Genomic DNA, 17,572 nt, shown 5'->3' on the forward strand with positions numbered 1-17,572 from the left:
AGTTTTCTTTGCTTTTTATTCCTTTCTACAAGCAGAATTCCAAGTATGCCACACAGCAGAAAGCTCAATAATGGGTAATATTCATTATAAATGTGGTATCTTCTGCATAATCAATTATTGCAAAGCCCAGAGAGAATCTCAGTTGTGACCTGGCAATCTATTAATCAGTTTCTCATTGCAGAACATTAGAATTACTGAAATTCAGAATCAACCCTCTTGTTTTCACCCATTAAATTAAAGTCAATCAGTGTTAATGCTTGAGAATAGAAACAATTATGTCTAAAAAAGAACAGCACACAAATTATATGATAAAGAATTACACATGCCAGGCAGAAAATAGCTCTCTAAAATTGTGAAGATTCTTTACTTTCTTTTTTGACAGTCTAGTTATAATCTTATTAAACATTTTTTTAAAAAAATTACAAATGAAGAAAGGCAAGCTTTCTATGAGCACAGACATCTGAGCAAAATTATACCGTTATCAGCCTAATTTCACGTATTTTTGCTCTTGAATCTAGCTAAAAATGATGGGTGTTATAATCCAACAGTTCTGGAAGGCACTACTATACAATGAGAAGACTGGCCCTGCTCCATAGTGAAACTCATCATTCTATTTTAGACCTCAAGAGGCTGTCAAATCTTTATCTGATATCTGTACAGATTGTGATAGTTCAACTTGTAGTGCCTTTTTATTCTCGTGGAGACATATAGACTGGAAAATAAAAACTCTGGAGTGTTTGGCTTGTTTTCAGACACAAGAAAGAATGTAGTAACGTATTAGCATCTTATAAAGGCTGCTTCTTATAAACTCTATGAGAGATAGTGCTCCTTTTGCTTCAGAGGTACACATTTAAAAAGTATAACTCCAGGGCTCCTCTAGATCAGGGAAAGGCAACATTTTGGTGACCAAAACTAAATTTAATGTTTTGGAGGCAGGAAGAGGTCTCCAAAATAAACAAACCTTATTACTCACATTGGTAGGATCAGAATTTTCCCATTCTTGGGTAGCTTTTTTTTTAAAGCCATGTACATGTATTTTAGAGTATGTCTGTGTGTTTCCTTAAAACGGATGTAAATTTGGGACAATACTGGTGATGCACTGCACATATTGAAGAAAAGGAGATTTGGAGTTGGAGCCTTTTCCAGTCCATTTGGAAGACAGTTTCTATGGCAGAGACCTACGTGTTTCTTTGGAAGCAGTAAGTGCTTTGTAGTGGAATAAGGTGAAGTTGCAAAAAAACCCGAAAGCCTACTAAAGGAAACGTTCCCTAAAGGCTTCAAAAACAAAGACATTGCACAGCTTTGCTATCCCTGGGTAGCCTTTTGCTAGGTTGGACTCCCAACTGTGCCTAAAAGCAAAAAAAAAAAAAAAAAAGAGAAAGGCCTTCATTGATGTAGGTTAAGAGTGGCATATTCTTGTGGCAGAAAGCATTCTCCAAACCAACTGGGACAGAGTGATTGTTAAATATAAAACAGCGAACTGTGAATTCATCATATTCTAAACCATGCTATTTTATCCAGCATTAAGACCAAATATGTTCTTGTTTAATGCAGTTTCATTTTAGTAGTGCGAATATGTATGGATGCTACATGGATTCTATTTCTTTAACCTTGTTTTGTAACTTTAAAACAGTGTTTCTCAAACTTGGCGACTTTAAGTCCTGTGGACTTCAACTCCCAGAATTCCCCAGCCAGCTATGCTGGCTGGGGGATTCTGGGAGTTGAAGTCCACAGGACTTAAAGTCGCCAAGTTTGAGAAACACTGCTTTAAAAGATGATAACTATCCCAAGATACCCAAAAAATAGCAAAGATTTCATGGGAGACACCCATCTCTTCATATTTAATTGATTTTATTTATTTTTAAATTATGCAGGGTCAAAAGTAGTGAGAACTTGGATAAAAGTTTACCGTGGAATTCTAGGGTTGTAGAAGGGATTAGAAAAATCAAACAAATATTCTGGAAGTAGCTACTAACATATTATTGCTAGGAAAATTACATGGACAGCTCTGTGTAGTCTGTGGAGCTAAGGATAACTTGAATTTACATCTTCTGCAGACCTGCATGTGACTGGTAGATCTGGTAGGAAAGGAATTTTATTTCAGCAACTAAAAATTGTAATAACAATCAAGATCATACTTATCAAGGATCATTTAATTGCAGTCAATTTCATTTGGGAAAATGTCATCATCATTCTTCAGAATTCATTTGTCAAATGAATAAGAAGCCCCTTAATGGTTCATTGAAATATTTATTGAAAAAGTACATGATTATTGAATCAAAGAAAGGCGTTGTTGACACTACTAAAAAAATAGTCCTGTCCTCATGACTCTGATATTTTACTGGGCTACTGAATATCTTCAAAGACCTTTTAACATAGAAATTACCAATAGCAGGTTATATCTCCAGATAATAGTTTCCGTTTATGCTGCGCTATATGCTATGCTATGCTATGCTATGCTAGTATAATACCTGGTAAGAAAACTATAATGTAAAACCCTAGAATTTTTTTAAGGTGGGGGATATTGATATGTCATACAAATGAACTAATGATAGATTTCATACAATAAACTTCCTTAAACCCAAAATTCCTGATTTTTGTGGCGGAATCCTATACAAATGAAATGAACTATGATTCTGTGATTCCTTGAACAATCTATTATTTCCAATAGAATATAGGCATATAACCTGGCTTGCAAATTATTCTATCACTGGCTCATCTACCTTATGCTATGCACCAGCTGTGCAGCAGCTATCAAATCTATAAGACAGAAATATCACAGCTGTTCTTAGAGAGGCTATAAATTCAATTTATGCTTTGCGAGTTAACATCCAGCATGCTTTATAATTGTTCCCAGATATTAGACCAGTGTGTATCTTTTCCTCAGATGTTAAAGATAAGTCTAATTCCTTGACAATAATAGAGACCATAGGTCACATTGAAGTTGTTCAGGTTTTCATTTTATAAAGAAATATCTCAGCAGATCACAAAGCATCTTGGATTCATTCAGTTCAGAACTGTCAGGACAATAAACCAGAAGTGCTATTGATGAGTGTTTCATCTGCCTGGTTGACTGATGCATAGTCAATCCTATAGAGCAGCGGTTCTCAACCTGTGGGTCGCAACCCCTTTGGGGGGTCGAACGACCTTTTCACAGGGGTCGCTAAGACCATCTGAACTCTAAACTTTAAACTCCACCTCGTGTTTCTTGAAACCCCCTGCGGATGGGCTCCGGAGTCATTGCCAGCTGCGCAGAGCATTGCTGCGGCTCCACGCCATAGAAAACATAGGTGCGCGTGCACACCCTGTACAATTACAGCCTCGGAGACTTCGTAATGGCAGGAAAGTGTTCTCACTCTGACAAAGCGCTGCCTTGTCTTTCACAGCCACCTAGTTTCCAATTGGGGGGAGAAGAAATCCTCTGCATGGATCCCCCCAATTGGAAATGAGGCGGCTGTGAAAGATGTGTGGGGTCCGGAGCCCATCCGTGTTGCCAAAGACGGGCACTAGACGGGATGCCGGCAGTGCTGGGAGCCGAGCCGCGTGCGGAAGAGCCGGTGGCCGGGGTGCCCTGAAGCTGCACTAGCCAGCATGTCCCACAAGAAGAGCCCCAGAGGCAAGGGCGGCAGCACCACACCCTCCTCCATACTGCCCATCGCCCAGCAATGCACTGCCACCGCCACTTCAGGCAGCACAGCCTCGTTTCCAATTGGGGGGAAGAAATCCTCTGCATGGATCCCCCCAATTGGAAACGAGATGTGTGGGGTCTGGAGCCCATCTGCAGGGGGAGGGGTCCCCCTCGCATTTCTCGTATTCCCGGATGGGCTCCGGAGTCATCACCAGCTGCGCAGAGCCTTGCCATGGCTCTATGCCATTGAAAACATAGGGGTGTGGCGTGTGCACACCCCGTAAATTATAGCCTCTGAGACTTTCCCCCAGGGAAAAACGCCGCTGCCAGGTACTTTTAACCTGTGATTAAAAGTGACCATAGTATGTGTGTCTGTGTGTGTGAGTGAGAGAGACAGACAGACACACACACACAGAGTGACAGAGATGGGGAAGGGAGGGGAGAGACACACAGACAGACAGACAGAGAGAGGCACAGAGAGAGAGAGAGAGAGAGAGAGAGACAGAGAGAGACAGAGACAGAGACAGGCACACACACACAGAGTGACAGAGATGAGGGAGGGAGAGACAGACACAGAGACACACACGCACACACACACACACACACAGAGTGAGTGATTAAGTGAGTGAGAGACAGACAGACACACACACAGAGAGAGTGACAGAGATGGGGGAGGGAGGAGAGAGGCAGAGAGAGACAGAGGGGGAGGGAGGGGGAGAGAGACAAAGAGCCACACACACACAGGCGGACAGACGCAGAGAGAGAGACAGAGAGACAAAAACAGAGAGAAATATATTTTCTCTTAATATATAGATTTATTAAGAAATATTTCACAATATATAATTACATATTGCTTTTGTGATTAATCATCATGCTTTAATTATGTTCGATTTATAACAATAAAAATACATCCTGCATATCAGATATTTACATTACGATTCATAACACTAGCAAAATTACAGTTATGGAGTAGCAACGAAAATAATTTTATGGTTGGGGGTCACCATACCATGAGGAACTGTATTAAAGGGTCGCAGCATTAGGAAGGTTGAGAACCACTGCTATAGAGAGTTGTAGTCCCTGTTTCACTGTTTGAGGTGTTTCTTAATCTATCAATGACACTGCAGACACATGTGGTCTCAAAGTTAGGAGTGTCTTCTTAACATAGGCTGACATACTAGTTGCAGCTCAGTGGTGGGATTCAAATAATTTAACAAACGGTTCTCTGCCCAAATGACCAGCTGGGTAGGCAGAGCACAGTGGTCATGTGACTGGGTGGGTGTGGTCAACTCAACATCACTTACGTTGATGGGCGCTTCGCCTTAGCTGTTACAATATAATAAGGGTTAACCAGAGAGGCAGTTTCTGTTAGCAGAGAAATAAAGATTAGGCTATAAACAACATCAGAATGTTTCCTTCCTGCCTTCCGTACAGATTAGCCCTGTAAAGTGGAAAAACACAAAATGAGATTTCTTCCAACAACCGGTTCTCCGAACTGCTTAGAAAGTTAACAACCGGTCCTCCTGAATAGGTGCGAACTGGCTGAATCCCACCACTGTTGCAACTATATCTGGCCAGGAATTGCCTAGGGCCGGGACCGCGAACCTATGGCACGCGTGCCACAGGTGGCACATGGAGCCATTTGTCAGGGCACGCAAGGTGTTGCCCTACCACAGTGATGGCGAACCTATGGCACGCATGCCACAGGTGGCATGCATAGAAATTTGTCAGGGCACACGAGGCGCTGCCCTGATGCGCGCTGGCCAGCTGAGTTCACCGTTTTTAAAAGCCGTTTTTCGCCCTCCCCAGGCTCCAGAGGCTTTATAGGAGCCTGGGGAGGGCAAAAAGAGCCCCCCTGCCCCCCCCGGAGGCCCTCCGGAGGCTTCAGGGACTGTCCGGAGGGATTCCTGAAGCCTTCAGAACGCTTAAAACGACCCTCCGAGCAAACCAAAAGTGTAAAGATGGGGGGAGCGCCTGTTGTGCGTGCATGCGCACTGGGGGGTCGCACATTGCATTATGGGTGCGGCCCGCCCGCACACGACCCCCCTGCGCTCCCCCCACTTGTGGCACACGAGCCAAAAAAGGTTCACCATCGCTGCCCTATCAGCTGGCCAGCTGAGTTCAGCCTTTTTTAAAGCCATTTTTCGACCTCCCCAGGCTTCAGAAGCTTTATAGAAGCCTGGGGAGGGTGAAAAGAGCCTCCCCACTTTCCCAGAGGCCCTCTGGAGGCTTCAGGAGCTTCCCTGAAGCCTCCAGAGTGCAAAAAACCTGCCCTATGGGCAAAAAGGAAGTTCAGGAACAGACTTCCAGTTTGCTCTGAGGGTCGGTTTAAGCCCTCCCGAGGCTTCAGGGATCTTCAGGAGGGTTCCCTGAAGCCTCCGGAGGACTAAAAACCAACCTACGAGCAATCCGGAAGCCTCCTGAAGGTCCCTGAAGCCTCCCGAGGGTCTGGGGGGGGCAGTGGGGCCTGTTTTCGCCCTCCCCAGGCTCCTATAATGCCTCTGGTGCCTGGGGAGGGTAAAAAAAGCATGGAAAAATGGGGGGAGGGTCACACATTGTATTATGGATGTGGCACGCCCGCGCACGACCCCCCTGCGCTCCCCCACTATGGCACATGAGCCAAAAAAGATTCACCATCGCTGGCCTAGGGTCACTTATTTGTGGTCTGATGGCTATTTCATTAAGGATCAAGGGGGATGGGCAATTAGCAAGTATTAAATATACAGTAAATACATAAATAAAATGTGTTGCATATGAGGTAATTTTGCAAAAGAATGTAAACTTCGGTTAGACCAAAGTAGAGCTGCTAAGAAAGTAATTGTGATTAATCAATATGATAGCATGGTACCATTATATTGTCATCTGCATTAGCGCTCTCTGTGTGTTTAAAGCCGATCTGAAGTAGTGATAAAGACACTTGGCAAATGAATGAAAACTAAGTGCAATATCCTTAATGCTTAGGGGAAATCATCAGAAATTTCTGAAAGATATATTTCTCTGCAGATATAATTAAAAACTGGAAGAAGAAATCATAAAAAAGAAAAGATTTCATCCACGGAAAACATACGCAGATAGTTCACATTTAGTTTAACAGTTATGACTTTACAATTAGTCCTCGCCTTTATAACCTTTGCAGGTCTATAAAGCAAAGGAAAGCTGAAGTAAGATAAAATAGTTGCAGTTTCACGTAGCAACCACTTTGCTTAAAGACCAACCTACCGGTCCCAGCTGTGGACACTAAAGAAGGACTATCTGTATTTGTGAGCTATGGTGGGCTGTTCAGAGTAAATAAGAGAGGCAGTGATACTCTTAATGAATTCAGAGGGACTTTATTATTTGGCATTATTTGGAATTATTGAACATTCTTGTCTGACAGAATTTTGCTGACATTTTAAAATTATTTAAAATTCTCCCTCTTTTTTACTCTTCTTGGAATATACACTCCTTGACTAACTTGCTATCATCTGTGAAAGTTCAGAAGAGTTCTGCTGTAAATTTATCTTTCTGTACAGTTAATCTCTCATATACATAAGAAGCGATGTAATTTGTGAGTTTGGCCATCATGACAACCCTGGATTTATTGCAGGAGATCATGGCCCTAATCCATGTAGGCAGCCACATGTCAGATTTGGCTTTTGCCATGGAGCAGCTGAAAGATGTTCTGAGGAAGGTATAGTTTCATCACTCTGGATATAATATAATTACTGGCACTGCAAACTTCTGGAGGGAGGAGAGCCCACCCCAGGCACCTAATAAATCACTCTATTTCCACAGACCAAATGTGGAGTTCACTGAAGCCTGGTAGGGAGTTCTCTTGAGTATCTCACTGATAACAATGCAATGCAATGCAATGCAATACAATACAATACAATACAATACAATACAATACAATAATACAATAATACAATAATACAATAATACAATAATATGATACAATACAATACCATACAATACAATAAATACAATAATAAAATTCAATACAATACAATAATACAATACAATACAATAATACAATAATACAATACCATACAATACAATATAATAAATACAATACCATACAATACAATAAATACAATAATAAAATTCAATACAATACAATACAATACAATACAATACAATAACAGAGTTGGAAGGGACCTTGGAGGTCTTCCAGTCCAACCCCCGTCCTAGGCAGGAAACCCTATACCGTTCCAGACAAATTATCTAGAATAGGAGTTACCTACAGCACTTGACAGGATTGTTTCCAAGCATTCTAACTTTGGCCATTAATCCAAGTCATTTCCTTGGAATCTCAAGGAGATAAAATGGCTTAAGAAGTGTTTAGAGTGAAGCTGGTATAAAAAGAAAAGTTTATATGTCCAGACATCGGTAAGCGATCAGATTCAAGTGGTGCTAAGAATGGGGAAGGTCGCTTATTTCTCTGGTCTTACTTCTTCTGCAAATAGTCATCCTAAGCATTATTAAAAGTGAATTGGTCCCTATTATGGAAAGCGAGGTCAAAAGATGGATTTGCCATTGCAGTGAATTCAGACAGAATCTGGAGGATGCAATCATTCAGATATCCTCAGGGTTAGAGACTAGCTGTGTCAGGTCCAGCTGAAATTACAGAGGTCTTGTATTGCAAAATACTGGGATATTCTGAATACTGGCTAAGTTCTCTGTGCTTGATCATCTATCCTACCTGGCTGGTGAAAGACTTCCTTAAAGTAAGGGAAGGCTGTGCGTGGATAATGGGAAATGTATACAACTTCAATAAGGTGTTGTTTCCTCTGTCTTCAAGAAGCCGTCATCCAATTATACTACAGGTAGTCCTTGTTTAGTGACAGTCTTGTTTAGCAACTGTTCAAGTTGCAGCAGTGGTGAAAAAGTAACTTTATGATCAATTTTCAGATTTACAACCTTGTAGGTCTGTAAAACAATGGAAAGCCAAAGTATGAACATAACCATAGTCTTATGTTGAATGTAGCATTCACTTTATTTAACAACCAAATTGCCAGACCCAATTATAGTTGCTAAAGAAACATTACCTGTAGGTGACTATTGACTGGTATCCAGCTTTACTTTGTTAGGGACAACTGCAGAGAATCACAAATGAAATAGTTTATCTTGATCTTTTCTGGTCAGGATTCAAGCCTGCATGTGGGATTGAACCTATGCCATTAAGGCTTGTTGATGACCTCTGGTGAGACTAGGGCAGGGGAGTGTAATTCTCCTGATCCTGTTTGATCTCTGAGGTGCACTTTAAATTGCTGATTATCTCCTTTAAAGTTCTATATGGCTCAGGGCCTGCATAACTCTGTGGCTTCCCTATCTAGTTTGAGTTGGTGTGTCAGGTAAGATGTAGTAAAGAGGGCTGCAGGTTGCAAATCTGAGGTAAGGAACCCATTCTTAAGCCTTCTCAGTGATGGATCCCTACTTCTAAACCTCCATGTCCAGATGGTCTCATTTTTTGGCATCAAATCCCCTATTTTTTTTTCAAAGAGTTAATGAAAGTAAGATTCTACAAAGACGTTTAAGATGCAGAAAGATTCTGCTCTTCATTTTTTAAAATTTTTTGTTATTTGTAACCACTTAGAATCTTTGGAAATACAATGACATATAAGCCAAACTTATAAAAAAAACAGAAAGTAGATTTCAGTTAGGCATCGGAGAAGGGGGGGGCACTACTGGTAATAGCTATTCCAGAGGTTAAAAGACTACCTTAGGAAGTGTAGATTGTCCTGCTTCAAAAGTGTTTTGGCTGTCAGGAATCCATCACTGGGTTACAGATCAAACAATTCCTTTCTAGACGTTGCAGTCTATCAATGATTCTATCAGTTTGGAGCCCAACAAACTAAGTTAAAAGCAAATGAATCTTTAAGTATTAAGAGGATTTAGGGAGATTTATATTAAATTTCAGTGGAAAATTAGGTGACCCCAAACGATATGAAGGGACACATAATTAGCATTGAGTTGCAGAGGAAGAGAATAGGTGAGTATAATTCAATTATAATTGCAATTAATGACAAAGTGGGAAAATATTAAATACATGGGACACAACCACTTCATCTGAATTAATTTCACTAATATTTAATTTAATTTAAAACTTAACTACTGTTAAGATTTTGTTCTTTGAAGGGTGTCAACCATCTCTGGCATTTACAACGGCACTGAAAAAGGGGACTTTTGACCATTTTTCACCCTTAGTGATCATTGAAGCATCCTATGTCACTTGATCAAAATTTAGATGATTGGCAACTAACTCATATTTATGATGGTTGCAGTGTCTCGGGATCATGTGATCACATTTTCAACCTTCTTCTGACAAGCAAAGTGAATGGGGAAGCCATGTTTCACTTAACCATGTTAATAACTTAACACTGCAGTAATTCACGTAACAGTGGCAAGAAGGGTCATATAATGGGGCAAAAATCACTTAACAAATATCTCACTTAACAACAGAAATGTTGGACTCAATAATGGTTGTATGTTGAGGACTACCTGGAAATGTCTAAAATAGGACCTGAGCACCTCCATATGAAGAAAACAAACATCTCTAGCCTTTTCCATCCAATATTTCTTAGTGCTTCTTTCCTACTATCAGGTTTAAATGACTACATCATCCCTCCTTTTTGGTACCCATCTTCAATGTCAGACAACACTAGATAAATGGTTAGATTTCATTGTAACATAAGACAGACCATGAAAAACAAGGAGCGAAAAAGGTTGGGCATTATTCCTATAAAAGTAGTTGCAACATTTTCCAGTAGGCTCATGTTTCTCTCTCTTTCTCTCATAGTTGCTTTTCTATCTGAATGAGACAGATGGATAAGAATAGGATGTATTTAACTGAACATATTCTAAATAATATTCTCTTGGTTTTTGGATGCAGGAAAATGAGAGATGAAAAGGGAATGAGAGTACAAATTTGCACTCCCATTTCATTTCTTTGCTCAACATCATAAAGTTTCATTTGTTTAGCATAAAATTGCTCCTTTCATTTTAAAGCAATTTTACAAAGAGCTCAATCAGTGATTTGCTAATTAGAAAAACAACTGCACGTAGATGATTTCATAGTAGACATTTTAATGAGTTACTTCTGCTTCTGGCATGAATTTGGAGTGGATTTGCATGGAGTGAATATTATGAATTTAAACAGCACTTAACATACACCAGTACTAATTGCAAAACAAATACCAATTTAAAAAGATGGAGCAGAATGGAGGAAAAAGTAGAACAGAATTGGAGTAATGAAGAGTGAGTAAAGACTTTAAAAAATAATTAGTTTTGTACATATACATATTGGAGGCTATAAAGAAAATTTGCAATAGAATAATGAGGACTTTGGGTTGTTTTATCTACTTTGGGTTGTTTTCCTAAATATATAACGTACCCAAAATTATATTATAAGCAAGCTGTAAAACACAGTGGTCAAAAGTTTGGAATATTGTTTTTAAAAGATGCATACTTTTTAAATACTCAAATACACGTAGTGCTTGACTTGCAACCCCAGAATCTATCATTGAATGAAGTAGTCATTAAGATGCCCACATGCCCACTTCACTCAACAACCCTAATCCCAGTTCCTCCAGTTCTAGTCATTAAGTGACGGAGCAAAAGAGCTCCATGGATGGTTAGGAACTCCTGCAGTAGGCTGCAGAAACAAATTTTGGATCTTTGGGATTCAGGCTTTGTTTCTGCATCCCCCTGGAGAAGTTCATCTGCCCTCCATGCATGGAACAGAACTCCCTGTGGCGGGCTGCATGAACTGAGTGGGATCTTCTGGATCTGAACTCTCTTCCTCCACCCCTCCCTTTTGCACAAAGGGAAACTCCTTCAAGAGACTGCACAAAGACAGCACTGATCTTTGGGATCTGACCTCCATTTCTGCAATCCACCCGAGGAGTTCCTCAGGAGGCAGCCCTCTTTACTCTTGAATCTCAGCTCTCATTTCACTGTCAAAGAGCTGCCTGCTTGCCAGAATCTCAGCTCCGTGTCAGGTGGTAGCAGCTTGCAACCTTCTCTGCTGGCTACCCCATTGACTATCTAGAGAAACCAGCAGAGAAGTTTGGAAATGGTGATCACATTATCGTGGGGTGCTTGGAAATTGGTCTTAAGTGCAAACAGGTTGCCAAGGACTCAGATCGCAATCGTGTGGCCATGGGTGGGGGGAGGAGCAGCATAATGTTTCATGAGAGCCAGATGTGCATTTTATATAATTGTATTACTTTCTGAAAGTTTTATAATAATTTATAATAATTATAAGTCTCTGTATTATATTGTTGTGTTTTCTGACCCAGAGACCATAATAAAGGTTTGATTGATCATCGTACAATCAGTCATCATAAATTCTCTATTTTGTTCTTACTGAAACAGCATTATAATGTCTCTGGATTCTCTCCTCTTCCAGTCTTGTATCTAGAATTTAAAAACAGTTCAGTGAACGCTGGGGCTGTATAGCTTATAAAGCAAACGTGAAGTTCATAAATTGCTTAGTATTGATCTTTGCAAAACTAAATTGTATACATGTCAGGAAAAATAGGTTAAGATTACAAACTTAAGTGTTCATGTAAAAGCAAGCTCTGTTTAAATTGGCAGTTTAGTGTTAGCAGTACTTAGCAGTAATAATGTAACAGTGTCCCTCGCCATGCTTCATGGCAAGAGGCTGTTTTAAGGATTGCACATGCCCACATCTGCATCTTCCAGAAGAGAGGAAATCCAAGGGTCTCTACAGAATCCTCCCCCTATCTGTTTCTTGATTTTGAAACAATACTGTTCTTCATTTATAGATACTTAAGCCACTGGAAAAGTATTTATTTATTTATTTATTCATTCATTCGTTCATTCATTCAATCATTCAATATGCTCCCCCCCAATCTCTCTATCAATTGATTATGGTACAGTAGGATACTGTAGTTGTGTATGATTTGGCTTCCATGTCTAGATATTTCTGAATCGAGTAGCTAGTGGAAAAAGTGACATAAAATAAGACTTGGTCAAGGATTTAAGGTATAAAAACTCTTAAACAGATTTACAGGGAATAATGCCAGCCGTAAAAATAGAATATCTATTAAATGTAAATTAATTTTGCTTATGCATAAAATGACACTAGATTGTATACATATGCATTTTGCATATTATATGCATTTGCATGTATAAAGTAGCAATTTGTATATGTGCATAGAATTATCCAATATGCAGACAAATTTTCTTCATTGTAACCAAAGTACTCAGAACAGAGCCTTTTAAATCAAGGGTTTATTGTCTTGCATTCCCCCCTTATTTTCCTTGTTCAGGAGCAACCTGCTGCTCTCTAAATGGTTTGCCATTGGCAGTCCTGCTGGCATTGATGAGAATTGAATATCTGGAAACCATCTGGATGCTCATCCCTTTTTTTCCTATCATCAGAAAATTGTTAAAGAGTCATAATACAGAATTCTTCAGTAATTCGTGGCGTAGATAAATAGTCTAAATTTGAAAATTTATAGAATTGCACAAAGTCAGTGGTGGAATGAGATACAATATTTTTAGTTTTAAGAATCCTTTTATAATTAATGATTTGTATAGAATGTTTTTCAGTATTTTGCATAGCTAATGAATTTGTTTTTGTCTCCTTTTCTTTTTAAAATACCTTTTTGATTGGGATTTAACGAAGGAAACCTATGAGAACAGAAGAGAATGGAACAAGTCAAGCTGAATATGCAATGACATCCTGTCAAAACAGCAAGACAGTTGATGCTAACAATGCAGTGGTGTAATTTCCAAAACCACCTCTTGAATAGTAAACATTAAAAGCACACATGGAATATGCAAGGTGGGTGAAATGCAGCATCAAGAGAAGACCTATGGCCGAGGACTTCATTTCAGAAATAGCGCACGCTTCAGATATTCTGAGAAGAAAAGCAGGTGACTCCTCTTTGGCTTGCTGAGTGTCACGAAAAGTGGGATTATACCGGGGGCTACTCTGAAAAAGGGATTCACAGAGGCCTACTCACTGCATGCTTGTTCTTTTGAAAGCAACATTGCAGTGCCCCTTCTTCTTTCCTCATCTTTGATGGACTGTTTATTTTTTTAAAATGCTTCAGCGATCCTTTGATAATTAAGAGAGTGATCTATTCACGATGGTAAAATACCATAATTGGGCTTGCAGATTCAAGCTTTGCATTTTTCTGTTTCTCTACAGTCATTTTAAGACCCACCCTTTATGATGATCAAATTGTTAAAGTGGAAAATCTCCATTCACTGAAAGGGAACATCCCTCCCTGCCCAGCTGCATGATTTCATGGAATGTATCCTCTCCTAAACAATCTGATGACTAGATATAGGTGCCATTTGGAATGTCTTACAACAATTAGCTTTACTGGTGGAAAGAAAAGTGTTACCTAGGATAACATTTTTAAAGTGTTTTAAATATTGTTAATCCATAGACCAGAAACATTTTGGGCCTTAGTGTTTAAAAAAAAATCTGTATTTCGGTATATCTATTATTATTTTGCAGTTTTGCACATGTATATCCACCACACTAATCTGTAGACAAGATCTCTAGAATGATCTAAAAATGTTTTACTCTGGAGGACAAGAAGCTGCAATGGAAACAACTCCTTGAAGACTTTCCTATTCCTTGAGTTGCTCCTCCAAATGAGTGCTAAATAAAAAAAAAATCTGTTGTAGGGAAAAAGCTGTGATAGATCAGTCCCCTCTTTCATAAGGGGCTGCCAATAGTGCCAAAATTGCTCTGTTTTGTATCACTTTGTGATAAAGTACCACAAACAGTTTAAAAGCATAATCCAACTCTCCATTGTCACAGTGTCTTGTTAGGCACAGTCACTTTAATTTGTAAAAGAACGACTGATGCTATTACTTGTCCATACCTTGTTTAGGAACTTAAAATATGGTTTCTGTCTTTTCTTTTATATGCCTTCATTTGTCACAGCTGTACCAGCAAAACAAAACAAAATGAGGTGTCACGATGTGGCTTCTTGTCTTGCTGTCAAGCTTCAGTGATATTCTCTCTGTAGATTCAAGCAGTCTAAAAGAAACTAGCAGTTCTGTAGTCTAGAATTATGATATTGTGTCAGTCCTAAATTGTAAGAAGCTGGTATGCTGGCTGAATGCAGCTAGGATTGTCTCCAAGTAGAATTCCAGTGTATTCCAACCTACAATCAGTTTTTCAGAAGACCTCTTAAAAGTGAGGGATGGGGGACATCTCTGCATTGAATTCTGATACTCTCTCACTTAGACAAAGTCACTGTATAATGCTGTCCCAGTTAAATATGAAAAATGATGGATGGGTGAGTGAGTGAGTGAGTGAGTGAGTGAATGATTTTAGAGCCTTTTGCCACTCAACAGTATACAATAATACTTAAAATCAATATAGTTAGTGCTGTTGCAGCAACAATAACTTGCCTCTTAGTAGCAATATAAAATACTTTTGCAACCATTTTAGTTATGTCTGAGCTTGCATCTGCAAGGCACTAAGTTACATAAAATAAACAACTTATTCCTAGGAATCTTAAAAAGTAGTGGCTGTATTTGTTCTTTATATCCCAGTAGAGGATACAGTACAAAAAAAAGCACGTTCCCAAGGAGTAAGGGTTGCCAGGGTGTCTCACTAGAAAATTGATTCCTTATAAATCTCATTTCTAGGATAGATAAGGAAAATTCATTTAAACAGGACTTGGTGAAAAAAATCCTAAGCATACCTGTTCGATATGATGGTGATCAAAATATCTTTATTATGATTTCCTGGACCAGGAAAAAATTAGTACCTTCGTTTTAGAATACTTTATAGTTGATTTGTTATTACTGTAATATTGCTAGAAGGCTGTCATCAGTCACTGGAGACATAGTCACTTCTGGCAAAGCAAAATAGGTGATATCAACATATAATTTTAAAAGGCACATGTATTTGTTAGCTTTGGGCAGAAAAGTCTTCAGTTTCCAATGAGGCTGCCAAGTCATTCATATAAAAATTGGAGTCAAGACACACCCTTCTCTAGCTCCACCTGTAGAAGGAAATATATTAGTTAAAGTGCCATTAGGTATATATGTAATCTGCAAATAGGATTTAGAATAATTCCCTTCTGGTCAGTTGTGTTTCCCATAGTTGTCTCCTAGAAACAGATGAGATGAGCGGCACATCAATCAGATAAATAATAAATAAATAGAATTGAAAGTTGCTTTAAGCCAATGAAAACTATGAAAAGATTACACATCAATCCCCAGAAATATTTCTCAATGCGATTGCATAAAACCATATGTAATCCAGTGTAGGACAACCTTCTCTGAACTCAATCTGCTCAGTCCCCAAGATTTTAGGATCTCCCCAGCTATGTCTTTAACTCATTTAAGATATACATAGCATAAAGTTTGCCTACTCAGGGCTGACTTAACACATGGGCCTGATGGGCACTTACCCATGGGCCCCACGAGCATAGGTGCCCCATACTATCTGTATATGTTGACCCTTCAATGCACCTTTTATCATATAAATGCAGCAACATATTTATTACACTTTACTGCACTTTTTAAATTAATACTAACATGAAAATATATGTTTAATTTTATCGACCACTTACATTTTTATTCCTGTGAGTAGTTGTCATAGGGGGCCCCAGTACACTGATTTGTCAGGGGCCATTAGTGTTGTTAAGACGGCCCTGTGCCTACTGTTGATAACATGGGTACTATGGTGGAATTTATCCATAGATTTCCCTTTTATTGTTGATAGGGATTTTTCAAGCAAAATAAAATTAATAAGGAGTAATTTTCACTATTTTGAATTGATTTAATTAAATTCTGAAGGTATAGGATCCGTGGGACTTACCCTGCCTTATCAATTTCATTTTTTATGGTCAAGAAGTGTGCCTGGGGGGGAGGGGAGAGGGATTGGTAGTAAGAAGCACAGTGGACTCAAGGAAATGATTGTGTTTGTAAATTGCAAAAAAAGTGGCTCTCTCAAGTTCCAGCAGAGATTTTACATAAGGGGTTTTCAGAATACCTTCCTATAGCTTTGGAACTAATAGATTTGTTTGCCTTTACTCCTAGAAATATCAAAAACACTTTTTTGAAGTGGCATGGCTAGGGAATCTTCTTACTGCCTGCTGTATAGCTTTTGTCAATGTTGCAAACTTGTTATTTAGAAACCTATATCTTACTTTCATCCACTGTTTATTATTATTTTTAATCTGCCTGGGTTATATAAAAAGTTTACTTTACATTTAGCCAGCACAATATTCATAAAAAATAAACAAGATTATCATTAAAAAAATAATCTCAGATATCCGTCATTTACATGAGCATCTTTTGCATAACCATATATTCAAGGGAATCAAGGCCATAAGTATTTCAAGATTCCGTCTTCCTACCTCTTGCATCAATCTTGGCTCCTGAATTGAATTTTGGTTTTTGGTTTTGGTTCTTTCAGTATTATTTTTCTTAGGATTATAGTCACTTTTTTTTCCTGGTCAAGAATATTCACCAGTTTCTTTAAATTTGCCTTGGCAATTCATGACCACAATTCCTCTTCTTGCAAACTCTTTTTTTGCCATTGTCATTATGTGAATCGTGGTTATTAAGCAAATCCAGCTTCCCCATTGACTTTGCTTTTGGCAAGTGACTGAGGTGGTCACAAACAGTAGTCATGTGACATCCCCCAAATACATGCTGCTTACCCAAGTGCCCAAATTTTGATCCTATGACCACAGAGACGCTGCAAAGAAAATGCAAGAACTGGTTGTAAGTCACTTTTTTCACCACTATTGTGGTTTCCAAAGGTTGCTAAATGAATGGTCTTAATTTGAGGACTACTAGTGCAAATAGTCGGATTTATTAATGTACGAAAATATATAAAGTAATAGGTTATATATAAAGTATACCTCTCACTGCAGTACTAAAATATGTTTTAATTACCACATAGTTTTATGTAGAGAAACATTAAAAAATGTAAAATAAAATAAAAATGAA

General features: G+C 38.9%; 1 protein-coding gene across 4 annotated transcripts in view; it reads left to right on the forward strand.

Annotated features, from left to right (window-relative positions):
- PRIMA1 (proline rich membrane anchor 1) overlaps positions 1-15,497 on the forward strand; it is a 100,444-nt gene extending 84,947 nt beyond the window's left edge. For all 4 annotated transcript variants that reach the window (XM_081939468.1, XM_081939466.1, XM_081939469.1 and 1 more), the window contains one exon: positions 13,263-15,497. In XM_081939468.1, coding sequence (XP_081795594.1) covers positions 13,263-13,365 — 103 coding nt within the window. In that variant the 3' untranslated portion in view covers positions 13,366-15,497. The remainder of the gene's footprint in view (positions 1-13,262) is intronic.
- The last annotated feature ends 2,075 nt before the right edge of the window (positions 15,498-17,572 follow it).

This window comes from Natrix helvetica (genome assembly GCF_964273705.1).
Source record: "Natrix helvetica genome assembly, chromosome: 1".
Classification (NCBI taxonomy): Eukaryota; Metazoa; Chordata; class Lepidosauria; order Squamata; family Natricidae; genus Natrix; species Natrix helvetica.